This window comes from Amblyomma maculatum, chromosome 1 (genome assembly GCF_055883805.1).
Source record: "Amblyomma maculatum isolate TAMU_Amacu chromosome 1, ASM5588380v1, whole genome shotgun sequence".
Lineage (NCBI taxonomy): Eukaryota > Metazoa > Arthropoda > Arachnida > Ixodida > Ixodidae > Amblyomma > Amblyomma maculatum.
In genome coordinates this window covers 27,935,712-27,954,641 of record NC_139344.1, presented here as the reverse complement: position 1 = coordinate 27,954,641, position 18,930 = coordinate 27,935,712, and the positions used below count along the sequence as shown (strand labels likewise).

Sequence of the window (18,930 nt, the reverse complement as noted above, 5' to 3'; positions counted from 1 at the left end):
TGTGTAGCGAAAGTTTGCCTCCCTGAGTTTTTCCCGCGTTCATCGTTAGTAATTAAGACTGTCAGAGAAAACCAGCGAGGAGTACTTTTGAAAATAAAATGCCAAAAAAAAAACTACTAGTAGCTTGGCGAAGGAGGATCTGCGGATGTGTTGACTGTTATGGTGCAGTTTTACATTGAGGAAATAAAATTACGTTCAAGAATGTTTCCCAGAAATTCTGGTCGTGATCCCGTTCCCCACGAGACGGAGACGCCAGATGAGCGAGAAATCGGCGCCGCGTAGCCATAAATGTCCCCGTAGAGGCTCAGTTTTCACTTCAATAAAAATGAAACAAAAGCGCTTCATTCCAAAAGTAAAGTGTGGGCAGGCGCCGTTGGGAACACAAACGATACCCCTTTTCCGTCGTCGCTAGACAATTGCGCACTAGGTGTGCTAAGGCGCGTTCGGCTTTGTCCGCTGCCAGTCGTGGCGGAGCACCCACCTCACAGTACATGATGGCGCAGCCGATGAGAGTGATGCAGAGGAAGACGGGGCTGGCCACCTTAATCACCTTCAGCTTGCGGTAGCGGTACACGTAACCGGCCAGGACCATCGTCAGCACGATGCAGATCACAGATATGGTCAGAAGTGAAATTCTGAAACCACGAAGAGAAAGCAAATGTCAACAAGGGGCCACCTCTTCGTTAAACACAAATATATACTAGACAGAAAGAGGGATACAGGGAGGGGCGAGGGAGAGAGGGGGGGGGGGGGGGCAAGATGTTAACTGGAAAGGTGTTTCATGGCTACCCTCCACTGTAGAACCGGAACGAGGGGATTAAAAAGGGGAAAAGAGAAGGGACGAGAACACAGTCCCAATGTGTCACTGAAGCCACTAATCGCTCTCAGGAAACAAAACAGTGATGCAGTTAACTGCTGCCGTCACGGACCGATGATTTTATTCTCTGTTTAAGGACGAGGATCGAGGTGATCCAGAGCACAACACAACGTTTGTCTTACGCTCGCAAAAGTCGGATGCACATACAGGACATGAGAGATTGACTACTCGCCAACTGCAGCTTTCACAAACAGGGCTGTCGGCCAGCCCACGGTCGCAGAAGAACACTGAGCCTTAGACTGTACAGCAATCATTCTTTGCGACGCGCTGAAGCGTCACTTAGTCACTCGCTTTGAAGAACGTTATCCGGCAGTAGCCCGCCCATTCCGTTGAAAATATAACCCCGAACAGGCATCATCAGCAAGCTTGATTTTCGCGCAAATCTTTCCACTAACCACTTTCAATCATGAGCTTCTCTCAACGCTGCACGTGAAAACAATTTTATTGGTTCCTTCAGGGACTGCTCAGGTTTTGCGCGGTGCGGTTTAACCAGTGATCCCCAAGGGACAGCATATAGTACTAGCCAGGCATAAGCCTCTATAAAGCATCGGCCGGTGGCGGTAATAGCAAACTTCTCGTCCGCATCTTCAGTCACTGCTCTTTTTTTCTGCTTTGCTGGGAAATAATTTGGGCACGGAGGAACCCATTCGAAGAAACAACCGAGAGTTACAGCGTCATCTTCCTCTGAATTCTACCCCCCATCTCTTTGGGCCTCCAAGCGCTTTCAGAGGCGTAAAAAGGCGTATTTAGAATAGCGATGAACTGTCAGCAATAGTTCGTTGTCTTGATTGCCAAGAGCTGTTTTGTTATTAATTTGTAATGAACCTTGAGAATATAATAAATGAATAAATAAATCTACTCAGATTGGTTGGATTTGGAAGCATCCTATTTGATTTATCTCACGACTCTAACTACTATCAGCGATTGATTTGCGGATGTTGATTCTCATGCAGTAGTAATAATAATAAGAAAGGATTTTAGTTAGACTTTAATATTAAGAATTAGAATATGAGCTTTGCTTCAAAACGGAATATCTGCGTCAAGCCGCTGCTAGACGTAAAATACTCGAAAGCATTTAGATTTTTATTTATTTTCTGCTAAAGTTAGCATCGTTCGAGTTCTTAGCTTCTGAAAAAAAAATCCGCTACCAAAAAAAGCGTCTCTCCGCTTTCTTCCACTATACGCAGATAGGGTATAGGAAGACAATAAAAAAATAGTCTTCAAAAAGATGCGCGTCTTTATTAGCACTTCATTGCGCGTGTAAAAACAGGGAGGGGGGGGGGGGGCTTGCTCTTAAATAGAGGGGAAAAAACTGTACCTGTCGCGCTGTTATAGTAAGTAAGCATAAATAATTGCGCGCATGCCTTTAACACAAAAATCTCGATCTCGCGACGCACTAAATTCTCAGTGACTAACCCGCTTTCGCAGGCAGCTATAGGAGTGCCCTTAAATTTATTCGTCCTCTTCATACGGCTGCAGCGCGCGGCACACATGAAGACGCTTGCAATCCACAACCGCTCGTGACTTGTGGGCAGTTTATGCCGCTAGCCACTCTGTCACACACACACACACAAAAAAAAAAAAGAAATGAAACCTTCTCAGGTATGCGCAGACAGGGTTTCACTCGAGACCTTCAGAAACGCTGCCCAATGCCTTTCACAGGCTTCGTTCGTCTCAACAAAAAACACGGCAACCGAGACTCCGCTACGCTTCTGGGGTCTTTAGGATAATAAAACTGCCTGGTAGAGGATGCATCACTAAAAGCTTTCTTTCCTTCTCGACGGTTAGAATCGCGATGTTTCAAGCTGCGTTATCCCGCAATGCTTCAGTAAGTCATGAACGAAATTTGCTTCAATCAACCCACAGCTTAGATCGAATTTGAAACCTCGCTTTCGAAAGAAGCGCTGGCAATCGCAAGAAAGACTGCTCGAAGAGGAAATTTCGCTTTAAGTACCTTGACGGCACACGGGTCATATTCTCAGCATAAACGCCTAGCAGGAAAAATTTCGCTGCATTTTAGAGGCAACGCATTTACGAGGCCCTGAATGCTTAACCCCGTTACTGAAAATGGCTGTGTTGTCGCGAAATTTTAACGTAGAGGTGTTACATTTGCGGGGAGATACAAAATACGTTTAATTTCTTCAGTTGAACTGTGGGATCCGACAAGCCATGCTTTCTGCCCCTCTGTGTACGAATGATCACGTGTTGGCGTGGCACTTTTACAGTTGCAGCGCTTCCCAGTAACCCGAATCACCCCAGCAATTAGTTATCCGGACTAAAGAGAACATATATTTCGGACCCAACCGACATCAAACGATCCTTCTACTCATGAGGTTGAGTTTTCCAGAAAAACGCGGTATAGGAATTGCCGCTCGGCTGTTCGCCATGACGACGTTTTTGTTCCCATGCAGATGAAACACTCGCGATCGTCGCAGCTGACCGTGCGACTGGCAGTAAGTACGACAGCAGACTATTTAGCAAAGCCCCTTCCTCTTTGATATCACCTGAAAAACGCTGTTCACCTTTTCTGCGCAGCTGCATTCGCAAATATGTATAAAGTACAGCTCATGATAACTCATAACGCGAAGTGATGCTAATTCACGTATTGCTTTTGCCAGCATTTTGCACAAGGCTGCCGTTCTAAACGGTGCTTATCATCATCATCATCATCATCATCATCATCGTCATCATCATCATCATCAGCCGGATTATACCCACTGCAGAGCGAAAGCCTCACTCATATTACTCCAGCTAACGCGGTCCTGTGCTAGCTGTAGCCCCTTGACCCCTGCGAACGTCTTAACCTCATCCGCCGACCAAACTTTCTGCCGCCCCGTGTAACGCTTTCTTTCCCTTGGAATACAATTTGTTACCCTTAGCTACCATCGGTTATCCACTCTTTTCATTAAATATGCTCTGTCCATGCCCATTTTTTTCTTCTTGATTTCCACTAAAATGTATGAACTCGAGTTATTTCTCTGACCCACCCGGCACATTTCCTATCTCTTAACACCTATCATTTCCGTCACATCTAGCACTCTGCGTTGTTCTCAGCTTAAGTAGAACCTTTTGGCTGGCCTCCACGTTTCAGCACCATAGGTGAGTACAGGTAAGATACAATCGTTATATACTTTCCTCTTGAACGATACTGGGGCTTTTATCCATTTCTAAATCTGCAGGCTTTTGCTCTACCCGTAGGCTGGAAGTGTGACACAACGGGCTTTCCTGCGCGCTCGCGCGCGCGTGCGTTCATGATGTGTGTCAGTGCGTGTATGTGCGTCTGTGCCCGTGCGCACACGCACTTAAGATACCGTGACTATATAGACCTCCTTTACTCTGTCTACGCCATGAACATGCGGTGGCGCTGTCGTCGTTAATGACTTTCACGCGGTAGGCGAAACACAAATGTCGGAGGACCCGCGGCTTTTACGACTAGCACAGATACGTCTGTTACGTGCGACCAATGCGCACAGCCGTTTCGGTTTTCCTTTTCCGGTCACGGGGCTTCCGGTCGTCACAGATTTCGCGCGCAAACCCTTGTAGGCAACATCACCCAACGCTCCTACTCTACTGCAGTGTCTCGACTCGCCGGTGTTATGTGTCTGTGTCGGTGATTGTGTCTGTGTCGGTGATTGTGTCTGTCCGCAGCTTGATCATGTGCAGTGCGGAATCTTCGCTGTGGAATTATCAGCCTCTCATAAAAAAAGTTCGGCAGAGGCCGACTCTCTACTACGAGTAGCTGAAATCGCACAGAGAGAAGTGCAAAACGATGCCTGGCTGCAAATTGCCAGTGCGCTGAGTCAAAGTAGTAAGTGGTTTATCAATCCGTTTTTTCATGTGCGAACAAGCTCTCAACAAGCAAATGTTTTCTCTAGTTTAGAAAAGTGAGGTTATGGAGGCGGGGGATGGCCGCTTCATCCCCGTGCATTCTCTCAGCCCATCGACTGCGTTGACAAGTGAGGAAACAGTTGGCCTGCAGCGAAAGGCCGATGCGGGGCGACGTTGCGGTCGGGCCGCAGAACGGAGCTTGTGCGGACTCGTCAAAGTTTGAAAGAAGCTCACCGTAAAATAGAAAAAGAAAACAGCATTTTCTGAGGGGGGACGAGGTTCCGCGGACGTCTCCGTGTCTGCCGCGCGCCCCGGCTCATTGTTTGGTGTCAGTAGTACGGCCTTTGAGTCACCGCCGCGGCCCGTCTCCAAGATCGCTCTGGGGCACTGGTAAAATCGCAAGCAGGGATGCAGGCGGACCGTACGCCTGTTTTAGTGCGAGAGAGTGCGATCATGGGACACCGAGCAGGAGTGCGCGGTACGTCGACAATGAGAGCGGGCGCGTGAAGAAATGTGCGGAGGGAGTTGTGCGTCAGCACGCTGAGCGGACGTTTGAAAACTGTGTGCGAACGTGCGTGCACGAATCGAAGTGTATTTGTAATCGAGTGGTTAATTGTTAATATACCCAATTGTTCTTTTTCGTATTTTATTTGTGTGTCGTCTTTTCTTTCACATCTCATTTTGAGTTTGAAGAGCCCAGACCTTCGCTATCAGCCGCTCGCTAACCGGCGCCATGTTGAGAGCGGTGATTGGCCGGTCGTAAAGAACGCATCTTACCGAACGGTCCAGTGTGAACATGCGCGGTCGCAAGCTACGTAAACGGGAGTTCCAGCCGCTATGCGCACTGCGATAAATACGATACTCACGACGGATGCGCACGTAGTCTGAACGCGGCTTTAGTCGCTGCTGCCTACCGCGATTTCGGGGTGGTTTGCTACTGCCGGAAACACACGCACACAAACACATGCACACAAACACGCACAAACACACAAACAAACAAACACACACACACAAACACACGCGCACGCACGCACACAAACACACACCCATGCACACACACAAACACACGCACATGCACGCACACACAAACACACGCACACACAAACACGCACGAGTACACGCACACGCACACACGCACACACACACACACACACACACACACACACACACACACACACACACACACACACACACACACACACACACACACACACACACACACACACACACACACACACACACACACACACACACACACACACACACACACACACACACACACACACACACTATGCCGACTAGTTGCGTCGCCGTGGCATGTGCCGAAAGGCACAGAAAAAAGAGTTTAGTAAAGCAATCATGCTCAGGTTTCTTGCCGGTGGATGTCGCCGTAAACAGTGGGCCACCGCGCTGTAGCGCGAAGGCTGGATACCGACGCCGGTTAACCGAATATGTGGCAAACACTTTGTCATGGCTAAGCTGGAGCACATTCAAATTTATGCCAGAACGGTCTATGTGCTCAAAGCTCGCGAATAACCCGAATTTGGCCTTTTTTACGACTCGTAGTGGGATCTTGGTACAGTCTTGGTGCGGGCATGCGACTGCGCACGTAATGTATATGTAGACGAGGCAGCAAATATATTGTAATGCGTAGGTCTGTTTCTTTGTTAAAGCATGCGTAGATGTGTTTCCTTATGTAAACAATTCCTCGAAAATTTCTTTTTTTTTTTTACTTTGATACTGGTACGTATGCGTAGTAAGCTGCTGCGCGAACGATCTGTGATGCATTCCTCCGTGGTTATGTCGCATGGCTAACCTTCAACGTGTTCACTTCAAATTATTTGAATCTATTTGGTGATGAAGATTGCCGCTGCGCGTTGGCAACTGCATTAGAGCCGCATTTGTCTTTATACCGAGCGGTTTAGGTGTATTCACAGCGGCTAATTGTGAATGCGAGATGTGGGGTTGAGCATCACCGAGCGATATATGGGCTTGTGACCCAAATTCTGTGAGGATCTCTACATCAACTACGTACTACATGACACTATCGCATTCCGAGTTGATAAAGCGGCCATGGTGGCCAGGACTGAACTGGGTTGCCCTATACTACGAAACCACCGCAGCCACTGCAGCTTGTAATACAAGCTAAAAAGCGTGAATACCAGTGATGAAACTGCGAACGTTAACGCCAACAGCCGTCCACAAACATAGCAGACACAACAGGCGCGCAGCGTGGTGATCGAACGAACAACGCAAAGATGAGCAAATGCGTGCGGTATAAGGCGCAATTCACATGCTACTGTTGCCATGCTTACCTAAAATCCCTTAACCATACAGCCGCTCGAAGCTAGTGAGGGGCTTCGTGATTACCGACAACGCTCATTAGCCGCTCGATGTGAAGATGATCATCCGTGAGTGCAATGATGCTTCGAGCGGAATACTAAGTACGTGGTTTCCTCGCACTGTTTCCGCGCGAGAAAACTCACCGTCTACTTACTCAACTGAAAGTAGTGGCAAGGATCCGAATATTTGTAATTTCCGACGCGTTCCGCGGTTAATTTGCTGGGCCAAAAGAGCAAATAGATAACAACGTTGCTAATTTTCCCTGCCGTAGTAACGCTTCGCTTGTGCGTCTTGAACCCACTCTCCGTCTGGTACGGCGTGCGGGATCGAACGTTGCACGCCGTGTATGGGGAGTTTTTTCATGTATCGCTTTTGTCTTCGCCACTGAGGCTCAAGAAGTAGTCGCAATACAGGGGCTTTACGTGAACCCGAAAAAGTCGAGTTCGGTCGTCGGGTTTCCTTTTAGAAGGAAAGGTCGAAACGTAGAGGAATAGTGCAAAAGAGCAGTCACGCGTTTCCCATTCAAAACTCGCTCTTCTTTTCGAATAATCGACTCGACCTGCATACTGTCGAGTTCATGTAGAGCCCATGGTTATTCGGTCTGCAAAAAATGCACCCGCAGAACAAAATAACACGCTCTTGACAAGCTTTGCCGCAGTGCCGCTCCCGTGCTTTTTGCCTACCGTGGGATCGCAGATGACTGCAGGGCCACCTCTATCGCCTAGTTTGTTTGCAAGCGTGGAGGAAGTCTATAGACGCCACCGGCCGTTATCCACGTGTCCGCCAAGTATGCGGAAGTTCCGGATTCCGGCACTGAACGTTTGCCCCCTTTTATCGCCGATAATAAAAAATAACTCTACCAACACTATCTTGTACCTTGTTCAATCATTTTTGTTACTATTCCTACACGTTCTCATCTTCCATGTCCGCCCGCCCTTCCAACATCATCTGGTCGCAAAGCACAGTGCTTCAAATTCCTTCCTTCCCTCTTTAAGCTTATTTTTAGCGTTCAAAAAAATCTCGCTTTCTTTCTTTCTTTCAATTCGGCTCCTCTTACCAACTTTCCTCATCTTTAAACTAAGTTAGAAAGATTTTTGTTTCACTTTACAAGGGTGACTACACGTCGAAAAATCAATACAGTCATTTACTTTTAATGATTGTACCGTTCGTCAGTTCGGAGAACCAAGAATAACAACACACTAGAAAAAGGCGTCCTCAGAAACAAAGAAAAGGACACGGCGAAGAAGAAAGTGGAGATCTGGGTCATTAAACGTTCTTCTTATCAGTGAGCATCCTTAATGGATCCCGACATCTTTTGTACGCTTTTCTGGGAAGGAAGGCAGAAAATAGGTAAGGAAGAGAGGGAACAAATAAGGAATACACAGAATAGAGAAGGAAAAACAAGAATAGAGAATGCAGCGCAAGCGGATTTGTTAATGTTCCACCCCTCATCTTTGCCACAGCATACCTCACGATGGTCTTACCTGAAAGCCCAATTGTAATGTGACAAGCAAGGTGAGTCGTCAACGCATTCGTTGCAGCCAGGGCGACAAGGTTTGCAGACGTAGATCAAGTCGTACGTGGGTCTGATGAAAAAAAAAAAAAAAAAAAAAACAGATGGGACACACCTGTGAGGCACATATGGTAACAGTCGAATACATAACTATCTAAAGGTGCTGCTCGGATACGAATTAAGTGTACAGCAGCAAGTTTAGTTCTGGTGTCTGGGGTTTTACGTTCCATAGCGACTCAGGCTATGAGGGACGCTGTAGTGGAGGGTTCCGGAAATTTCGACCACCTGGGGTTCTTTAACGTGCACTGACATCGCACAGCACACGGGCACCTTGCTTTTCGCCTCCACCCAAAAGCGGCCGCCGCGGCTGTGATTCGATCCTGCGTCTCTGGCTTCAGCAGTCGAGCGCCTTAACCACTAAGCCACTACGGCGGGCGAAACAGCAAGTACGTCTCGAAGAAGGCGTGCGGACCAACGTCTCTCACTGATTGTCATGACATCGAAGTTAATTCGGTTAATCCCCTTAGCACTGGGAGCTCCCTGCGAATTCACGCTAGCTTGTGCAATGGGATTAACCACGATGTCATGGCGATTCGCCGACGCCTTTAGATTTAGAGCCTCATTTCAGGGATTCCATCACAGCGCCCCTGACGTCACGAGAAAAGCAGGAAACATACAATAAGACTATGCTGCCTTTATACGGTCTCGAGCGAAGTTGTTCGGAATGACGGTCAAAACTCAACTCATATCAGTGCTATTTCTCTCAGCTTAAAGGGACACTAAAGAGAGAAAGGAAGTGGGTTTGCATCGATAGAATGCCAGTTCCTGATTACAAAAAGACCACTCTTACTGAAAACAGAGCTGTTATAAGGTAGTAAAGAAGAATAACAGAAATACAGGTATCGCCACCACAGCCAAACGGCCGAGGCTCGCAACTACAAATCACGTGACGCGCTAGGGATCCCGGAGGCTGACAAATGCGAATTACGTTGTTTGTTTGAATGCGGTAGTACGTTTTTTCTCAAACATGATAACAGGCTTTTATCATACGTAAATGACGGCGAAAAGACAACGTAAACGTTGCAAGGCAAATACAAAAATATACTTGGAGGCGCCACAGGCGCCCACTTCAGTTTTGGTTATGTTTCGACTCAGGCATTTCGTGCGCACTCGGATAGTTTGTTTGAACCTGCAGCGCCTGAATTACGAGCTTGGAGCAGCAGATGCGCCTTGATGGTTCCCATTTGAGCATTCGGAGGCACGAGCGAGCGAAATCCGCTACCGCCGACACACTCCTTCGTTCACACTTCTGCGCCAACATATCGCCGCCGTTGCCGCTTCGACTGCGACCTGACCGCTTGACTGCAGCTACGTATGCCACGAAAAGCATACATATGCTAAGTACCGAAGGAAAAACGCATTATCATTCAAATGTACACTAAATCATGGCACATCTGACCAACATATACTGCGTTAACAAGACCTTCAACGTGCTATTTGCAGGCGTCGTAAACAAAAGGGGCATACTTGCCGCTCATACCAAGGAGAGCGTCGATATATTGCGCTCGTCGCCCGGCGAAAAAAAGGGCCTCGGGTAAAAAGTAAAAAATAAAAATAACGAAGCACCAGAAATACATTACAAAAGGTTAAAAAAAAAATTGAAAAAAAAAGATTGCCAGAATCGGTAAGATTCGAACTCGCTACTGCTTGCTCCGTAGCGTTCGGCGCTAACCGCTCGACTACGCCCTTTTTTTTTTTTTTTTTTTTCTTTATTGCCTGTTTTGAGTTCACATCAATTCAAAAAAGATCCACGATAATGGTAAAACGCGCAACAACCAGACTTCGGCTGTCACGAAAGGTTTAAAATTTTTTGAGGACAGCCAGTTCATCAAGCACACTGATCCAGTCAGGTGGATTAGAAAGCACCCGATACGTTTCTCTAAGGAGCAGCACACTCTCGATAAAGTTCTCGCGTACAGAACGCGTGTTGACATCTGCATGTTGCACCTGCATCCTTGTTTTCCACAGGCTGTGGAGGCTCAGGACCATGACTAAATCCAAAGGAATACCCTCACTCTCGACTGGAAGGAACCGTATGCCATACGGATCTAACGGAAGGTCTTTCTTTAGTGTTCTCTGGAGAACATCCCAGTGAAAGACTGGGTCCCAGCAATCCAGAAAGACGTGCTCGATTGTCTCTGGTTTTTTGCAAAGGAGACAGTCTGTTGTCCAGGGAACGAATAAGCCTCTTTCATGTAACCAGGTTTTAACAGGTAATGTGTTGGAATGTAGCTTAAAGAAGAACGTTTTAACTGAAGGCCTAACTGGCATCTTTTTCACACGCTTTACAAGAACCCAAGAAATATTTCTAGTATTTATGTCATGGCCCCATTTACAATAAAGTTTCTGCTGCCGGTCTAAAGATTACAACTTCTTAATCATCGGCGCATGCTGCCTGCTCTCACGTCTTGCAACTAATGTTCTGGATGCCTATGCGCACTATATTGTGCACTGGATCCATTTTAACATGTGGAATTTCACAGCGCTGGCAAATGTAGTGGCGCCGGCACTTTGGTCATGTTCTGCTACCGTGGACGTAATTTTCGCTAACACGGAGCTGTAGCACAAACCTTGAAGGAAAAAAGTGCAACGAAGCTTCAAAACTGACAAGCGCAGCAGCGAGGACACTATTTTGCTGGTAACTAAATCTTATTTGTATGTAAACATGTCAGGAAGCGTTGCGATGACCGAGGGCTCGGTTTGTTTATACACAGTGCAAGAAGGAGCGCAAAAGCTTGAGAAACATGTAAAGTATTGTGCATTACAAGCGCTCTATGTTTTTTGTTCTTCCTTTATGGGTCCATCGCTCGGTAAATTACTCTCTTCATCGTTTTATTTCGGCTGAGGCCGTCATTGCGAGTACGCTGTTGCCAAGTTGGCCCTTGAGGGATGCGACGCCGCGGGCCGCGCCGGCTCGCTAGCTATCACGGAGTCTCCGCTTACGTCATAGTGTGCGTCACTCAACTCCAACTACGTAGTTGGAGGCCACAGTTTGAATTCGACCGGCGGGAACAAGAAAAAACCCCAACTTCTCATCGCAATATCTCAGCAATTATTCGATTTTTTGCTGCCGGATATGCGGCGACAGTGTCACTAAATGTAGTTTATTAGATTTTCATACCATCTTTGGCTGTCTTTAGTGTCCCTTTAATCCTAGCTGTGCTTGAATTTCTGTAGAGCTGGCCACGCGATAAAACTAACTTTTTTTTTTTTTTTTTGCGGTTGTGTCTTCGTGAGAAATGACTTTTTTTTTTTTTTTTTCAAGGCGCTGACCTCACTTTCTGTTGACTGTGCACGCGGGAATTGCGGCCGTTTGGCTTAGCTAGAATGCACTACGCTAACTACTTTATCTGCGCAATTAGTGCCAATCGTAGGCAATGGCGTTTGCGCCCGCAGTCCCTCGCGCTCGTACCATTAGGAACCCTTACGTCTTACACTAAAGGGCTGCAGCGTTAACGGCTGGGGCATAAGAACATATGTGCAAACAAGTGCAAATGACAGCCGCACCTGAGCATACTCGCTCCTGTCACACGGCGGATCGTTCCGCATCATATTCCCCTGAGACTCCAACATCATTAGAACCGACTGCTCCGCAAATTCGCACGCCTGACCACGAGGCGCGCACAGGCACTTGGAATTTTTTAGCAGTTTTCTGCCCTCCCCCCCCCCCCCATATATATATATATATATATATATATATATATATATATATATATATATATATATATATATATATATATATATATATATATATATATATATATATATATATATGCCGAGAAAACTGCTCAAAAATGCCAAGTGCCAGTGCGCCCCTCGTGTTAAGCGCGCGCAGAGCACTTTGTGTAGACGCTATCGACCTTTCCAAGACATTAAAGGATGTAACCTAAGCTTCGCCTTTAAGGTTATGACGCGACAGCATTAGCGAATCCAGTCTGCCGCTCCTCTTGAGGATCATCGTTCGAATACACTGGCTTTGCCACTCGCTTAATCAGTCATCATTTCATTTGTACCCACAGTATCTCGCAACATAGCCTACCCACTTGTGAACATTCGTAAGCTGCCACATTACGTTAAGGACCACCCCACATTGACAAGAAGTTTCGTTTGACCGAGCCCTACGAACGTGCCTGCGTGGCCTAAGGGTAGTGCGTCTAACTATAAGGATCTGAGCACCGCGAGATACTTTACGCGGTAGCGCGTATAGCTCGCTCGGTCGAAGATGCGCGCGCTTCCGCCGCTGTAATCCAGGATTGAGAAAAACGGCTCGGGAAAAAAACGCGCACGCGATTTCTTGTCAAAATTGTGAGGCAGCGTTCGGGGTATCGTCGTACCAGCATCCACCTGCAAGTCAAGTCGGAGGCTATGATAGCGGTTGGGATTCGAACCAACGACATATGTGCCTGGTATACGCCGTTCATTATAAGTGTAAGTGTCCACCGAGCAGCGAGAAATATACTGCGCCTTCCTTTCACAACAAACCAAACCAAATTGTACCCCGCCACGGTAGCTCAGTGCACTTAGAAGCCCAGCTACTGAACTGGAGTACCCGGGTTCGAGTCCGAACGCGGTCGTCGCGTTTCAACGGAGGCGAAACGCAAAGGCGCCCGTGTGCTTTGCGATGCCACTGCGCGTTAAATATCCCCAAATGGTCGAAATTACTCCGTAGTCCTACACTCCGGCCTCGCTTTTCTCTTTCCGCTTTCTCTCCCACCTTCCTCTCTTACCATGCGACGTGCTTTGGGAATGTGAAAGATATCCCACCTTCCATTTCCCATACACATATTTATTTAAATTGTTGCGTCACAGGAAAGGAAAAGCGCAGTATTTGTCAAACGTCTTGATGCACACCTACACCGCGCCTTTAATGGAAGGGAGGAAGGTGGGAGTGAAAGAAGGCAGAGAGAAATAGGTGCCGTAGTGGAGGGCTTCAGAAATTTCAACCATGTAGGCATTTAACGTGCACTGACATCGAACGGCACACGGACGCATTCGCCTTTCACCTCCATCAGAATGCGGCCGCTGTGGTCGAGGCTCGAACCAACTAGAGGTGTTTAAACCTTTACAAAGCTCTGTGCCAGTCTCTCAATGCCTAAGTTAATGGAAAGAAAAATCCGTGCTAAAGGCACTCTCGTGTTTACTTTTAGCACGAAGCTTAAGCGTCCTCCTAATCTTTATATGAATTCTGGGAAATGGTTTTGGAACGTAACTTTTTAACACATCTACAACTTTACTATGATAGCCATTACATCTGCAGATCCTCCCTCGGCAGGCTTGTAGCTCTTTGCAACTTATTTTAAAAACGCACCCAAATGGTTATCTACGACTGTTTCAATTACCCATATTGAGTACAAGACGAACTACAGAAGCAAAATTTTACAAAGCATCGGAAGTTCAAGCCATGTCTATCAATGGGTGGCGCAGTGGTTACGGCGCTTGACTACTGTTCCCAAGGACGCGGAATCGAATCCCGGCCTCGGCGGCAGCTTTTCGATGGAGGCGAAAAGCAAGACGCCCGTGTGCTGTGCGATGTCAGTGCACGTTAAAGAACCCCAGGTGGTCGAAATTTCCGGAGTCCTCCACTACGGCGTCTCTCATAGCCTGAGTTGCTTTGGGACGTTAAACACCACAAACCAACCAACCAACCAATGTGTTAATAAAATTATCTTACAATAATTCAAAGTTGGCTCCTAAATAATTTAAAAAAACATAACCGGCTGGTTTTCTACAGCAGTTACAACTACTCGGTAAGCGTACCAAGAACTTCAAAAACATTTCGTTTTTCGCATATAAAGCTTAGACCATTCCAATCAACTGGCGCATAACAGTATCTTACGACATATTACGCACAGTTACTGCATAGTTGAAAGGCTTTTTAGGACGGATTGCAGACTCGATACCCATCCAGCCCTCGAGTCCCTGCCAACTAGGCCATGTCATGTGGTCTCGTGGAGTGTCGCAGTACTTACCGCCCAATCATTGTCCGGCCATGACGCCGGCCTGCCCGAGGCACGCTCGCGATTTTTCATGGACATCGCCACGCCAAGTTTTATGCAGAACGGTAGCATTATCGCCGTCGCATTAAAACCCAATTTCTTCGTCGCAGTTTATCCCTCTCCTCCTCCTCTACGCCTCTCAAATACTACTCGCAGCTCAGAAGTTAAAAACTGAATGTTTAGATACAGCAGTCCATATCGCAAACAGGCGGGCGCATGCACGCGTGCTATCTGGCGGGTGTACCAGCTTTACTCGGACATGCGTGCATCGCACGAGGTCCCGACTTTTTCTTCAGGTATGGCACCGTAACTCACCCTTCGAAGAGGACTTTTTCCCTCCAGGCGCTTTCGACAAGAGAACCGTTGAAGAAGGGATCCCTAGTGGCCGCGTAAAAACCCCGACGGCACTGGCACACGTAGGATCCCCGGGACCAACCGTGTCCTGGTGCGAACAGGCACTGCGAAAAGGGAAGCATGTATACGGATCAGCGCTGCTCACTTTCTTCCGGGTACCACCGAAACCGGTGACCGCAGGTTATAGCTCTGTTGCGTTGCCCTCCGGCTTCCGCCTCTTGCTTGATCCCATGCCTGACCAAACCTTAGTCACCGAATCAGACAGTTGCGAACACATGTGCCCTCTCGCCAAAGTTGTTCTCAGTACAGACTGTTGTAGGTATAGGAGCGGGAAGCGACGGCTCCCAGGCTTGTCATGTTGACTAGCTAGCCCGTGGGAAAAGCACGCTTGCAGAAACCGTCGCCGCGCGGTCGTAGCCAATCAGTTGCGAGCAACTTTTGAGAGAATACGCCTTACATCATCACAGCCCACGTGGAGCGTGGGGCACGTGACAAAAGGAGAGCGCACTTTGTCTTATTTTTTCAGTGCTCACGAAGAAGGCATGCACAGTCAGAATCAAGAGTACGGGACTATATATACTGAGCTATAAATTCAGCACATTTTACCTCCCTGGTGCACCTGAGTCCGAAATTTAATTAAATCTTCGTCTCAACGAACTCAATGCAATATCACGGGCCTTTATTTTCTAATGGTTTATTAGCATTGGGGGACATAACTTAACAAAGGTATCACGATAGCCAGTGCGCCAACTGTTATTTGAAACAATCACTCTTTAGAGCCTAACGAAATACATTTTGTTAGCGGCTCCGAGAAAAGGCAGGATGCAATGCTTGTTCGTATACATGTACAAGGTCTATATACACTGACGAACAGGTCAAAAGTAATGACATTGACGCTACGTTTGTCAGGGAGGTCAATGGAACCGCCGAAAAATAACTCAGCTGAGGAGTAAATTGTGTTCATCTGGATCGGGTGGGATCGAAGCCAGGGCTTTCGGACTGCGAAACAGGCACGCTACCCTCAGGAACTGGCTTCGTTCCAACCCAGCTACTTTTCGTTGTTTTCATAGACAATTGTGGCGTCCGTGTCAACGCCCTTCACCTGTTCAAGAATACGTGTGCACCTTGTTCATGTAGGCTACACGAACAAGCAGTACTGTGCGCTGCCCCTTCTCATAACCGCTAACGAAGCCAAACTTATTTCATTAGGCTCCAAAGAGCCGTTGTTTAAAACATAATTAGGCGCACTGGCTATCGTAATACCTTTGTAAAAGTATGCCCCCTAATTAATGCTAGGACAACATCTGTAAATAAACGCCCCTGATATTGCATTGAGTTCGTTGAGGTAGGGCTTTAATTACATTTCTTACCCAGGTGCACCAGGGAGGTAACGCGTGCTGAGTTAAAATTCTGGATTGTCGCGCCACTCTGATCCTTCTTCTCGCCTCTACGCATATGGTGCTCTTATTCTGAGAGTGCACCCTGTTTTCGTTCTCTTTCGCGACCTGTCTCAAGAGGAACGCGCGTTTCTTTTTCTTTTTTCTTAGTGCTCCCCCCCCCCCCCCCCCCCCTTCTTCCGCTATTTTAAAACAGGCACGGCAGGTCTCGTGGGGGAGCGCGCGTTTTACTCGCTCCACCTCGAGAATTAGAGTGCACTATGTTCTTTTCTCACGTGCACCACGCTCCACTTCCGGTGTGATGGTGTAAGGTCGCTTTCAATAGTTTCTCGCAGCTGATCGGAGGCTACGACTGCGCGCGGCAACAGTTTCTACGCTGGAAACTCACCCTGACAAGCCTGGAAGCCGTCGCTGCGTATCTGATATAAGTGTTTTCCACCAGCACCAACGCTGGTAGCTCTAACTGACTGCACTGAGAACAACTTCAGCGACAAGGCGCACGGGTTCACTATGTGCCGCGAAGGCTGTTTGGTCCCATCTGAATAAAGGCACGCCTAGTAAATGCGCGATGCGAGCAGGGGGGACCCTATCATTCAATCGGCTTCACCTCGTAAACAAACATATTAAACAAAGACAACACACGAGGAACATAATTTTTCTTCGTTTATCAATTCACAAGAAATGCCTTGAGAAAGTTGCTTTCTAGCATTGGGTGCCTTTTGTTATATAGCATTCTCTGCTGCATTCTAGAACGCGCTCATAGCATCTTGAGTGCGTGTTGTATAAAACGCGAACTATGGAGCACGAGGACATAGCCAAATGCAGGCCGCTCAGGCTCGCACGTGCAGACACGCTGATCCTTGATCACTGCGGATTCTCCGCAGTGATCAAGGATCAGCGTTTGATACCGAGTTCAAGTTCTCGGAGTTATACCAACGGTTCCAACTGTTTTCGGGAATAAAAATTCCACTGATTACTATAGAAGTGTATTTCTCGAAAAAGCAATTTAATTCCTGAAAACGTCACATCTAGCAAAAAGCAATGGATGCATTACAAAATTGGACGAAACTGCAATTTATTATCAGCAATCGATTACTTGTAATGCGCTACGTAGGAGTCTGATCATGTTGAAACGAGAGCTGAGAAAGCTTCGGGCGTTTTGCGTCCAAATGCCAAAACTTTTCTTTTACCATAAATAATTTTTGTGTAACACTAATGTTAACCTTTTTTTTTTAATATTCGTGCCCAGTTTGGGGCCCTCTGGCAGTGCAGGAAGAATAGAAATTCGAAAGGGGCCAGAATTCACCTGCTCGCCTTGGGTTAGGAGATTACAGAAAAGGTGTCCATGCGGAGAGTTTGAAGTCACTGTGCATCGGGAGCAGCTGTGAAGTTGTAGACGTAAGTTTCAATTGAAGTTCTTTCGTGCGGTTTATCATAGTTTTGTCTCTATTGAAGAAGCGAAATATGTGCCTACCCGAATTATATGTCAGACTGTGTAGACCGCGTTATCAAGGTTGTGGAAGATCACATATGCAAGATCGACGTACTTGGATTGTTTTCTTGATTTTTTTTTTGTTTTTTTTTCTCGAGCCCAATCCGCGAACAGAACATATGGGATTTAAACATTTCCTGTATTATGTTCAGTGGTGTTTTTTTTCTCTTTGTTTCAATGGCGGCTTTTCAGTTTTCCAGTGTAATGTTCCTTTTTCTGTATGCTCTATTAACTCGAGTCCTTTTTTTTTTTTTTTTTTTTTTTTTTCTGATGAAGGCAGGTATGAGCTGAGACTGCTTGCTGCGTTGCCCTTTTGTGTGTCTACCCTCCTCCACTGTATCACCTATTGGAGCTATGGACAAGGAAATAAATACTGCTTTCACAGTTCATACGTCTGTCCACCATTCATTTGCATATCGCCGCTTTTAGTTGAGTGACAGATCTGTGCTCTTACTTTTTTGTTTTTAACTAAACGATTGCTTACGGTATTACCTTGTGATCAATGTTGTTGCCGTTCCTTTTTGAAATCTCTTTTTCTGTAAGTGATCGTTATGGGACCGTAATAATATGAGCCCTTGAATGAGGACTCTGTGTATCGCCAGTGCTGCAGCGTGCCGCAAATTGTGACGCTGGTTCTATGATTCTGACTATACGTGCTGACTGTAGTTGCGTTCCAGCGGTGCTCACGACCAAATCGTGCGAATTTTAATTAGCCTACTCCCTTCTCACTACGGCACAATGAATGAATGAATGAATGAATGAATGAATGAATGAATGAATGAATGAATGAATGAATGAATGAATGAATGAATGAATGAATGAATGAAATTCTTGTAGGGACTACTTAGGTGAGAGACGCGATGATGCGACGGGACATGAGAAGCTAAAAGGAGCTTTCGACGTTGGTCATAGTGGAGAGCTGCGGGTAGTTTCGACTCTCGGAGACTGTTTTAATGCGGATTGATATCGCGCAATACGCGGATGTCTTATGTTTCGCAGTCCATCGAAATCCGGCTGCTACGGTCGAGATCGAACCCGGGTCCCCCGAATCAGTTGTCGATAGCCCTAAC

General features: G+C 46.9%; 1 protein-coding gene across 1 annotated transcript in view; it reads right to left on the bottom strand.

Moving 5' to 3' along the window:
• The window catches only part of LOC146202002 (putative G-protein coupled receptor CG31760), a 90,812-nt gene that overhangs the window by 45,126 nt on the left and 26,756 nt on the right, over nucleotides 1-18,930 (bottom strand). Inside the window, exons 5-7 of the mRNA XM_084587893.1 lie at nucleotides 14,933-15,075; nucleotides 8,533-8,634; nucleotides 482-635 (exon numbers count right to left, since the gene is read on the bottom strand). Of these exons, the coding sequence (XP_084444019.1) occupies nucleotides 482-635; nucleotides 8,533-8,634; nucleotides 14,933-15,075 (399 nt within the window). The remainder of the gene's footprint in view (nucleotides 1-481; nucleotides 636-8,532; nucleotides 8,635-14,932; nucleotides 15,076-18,930) is intronic.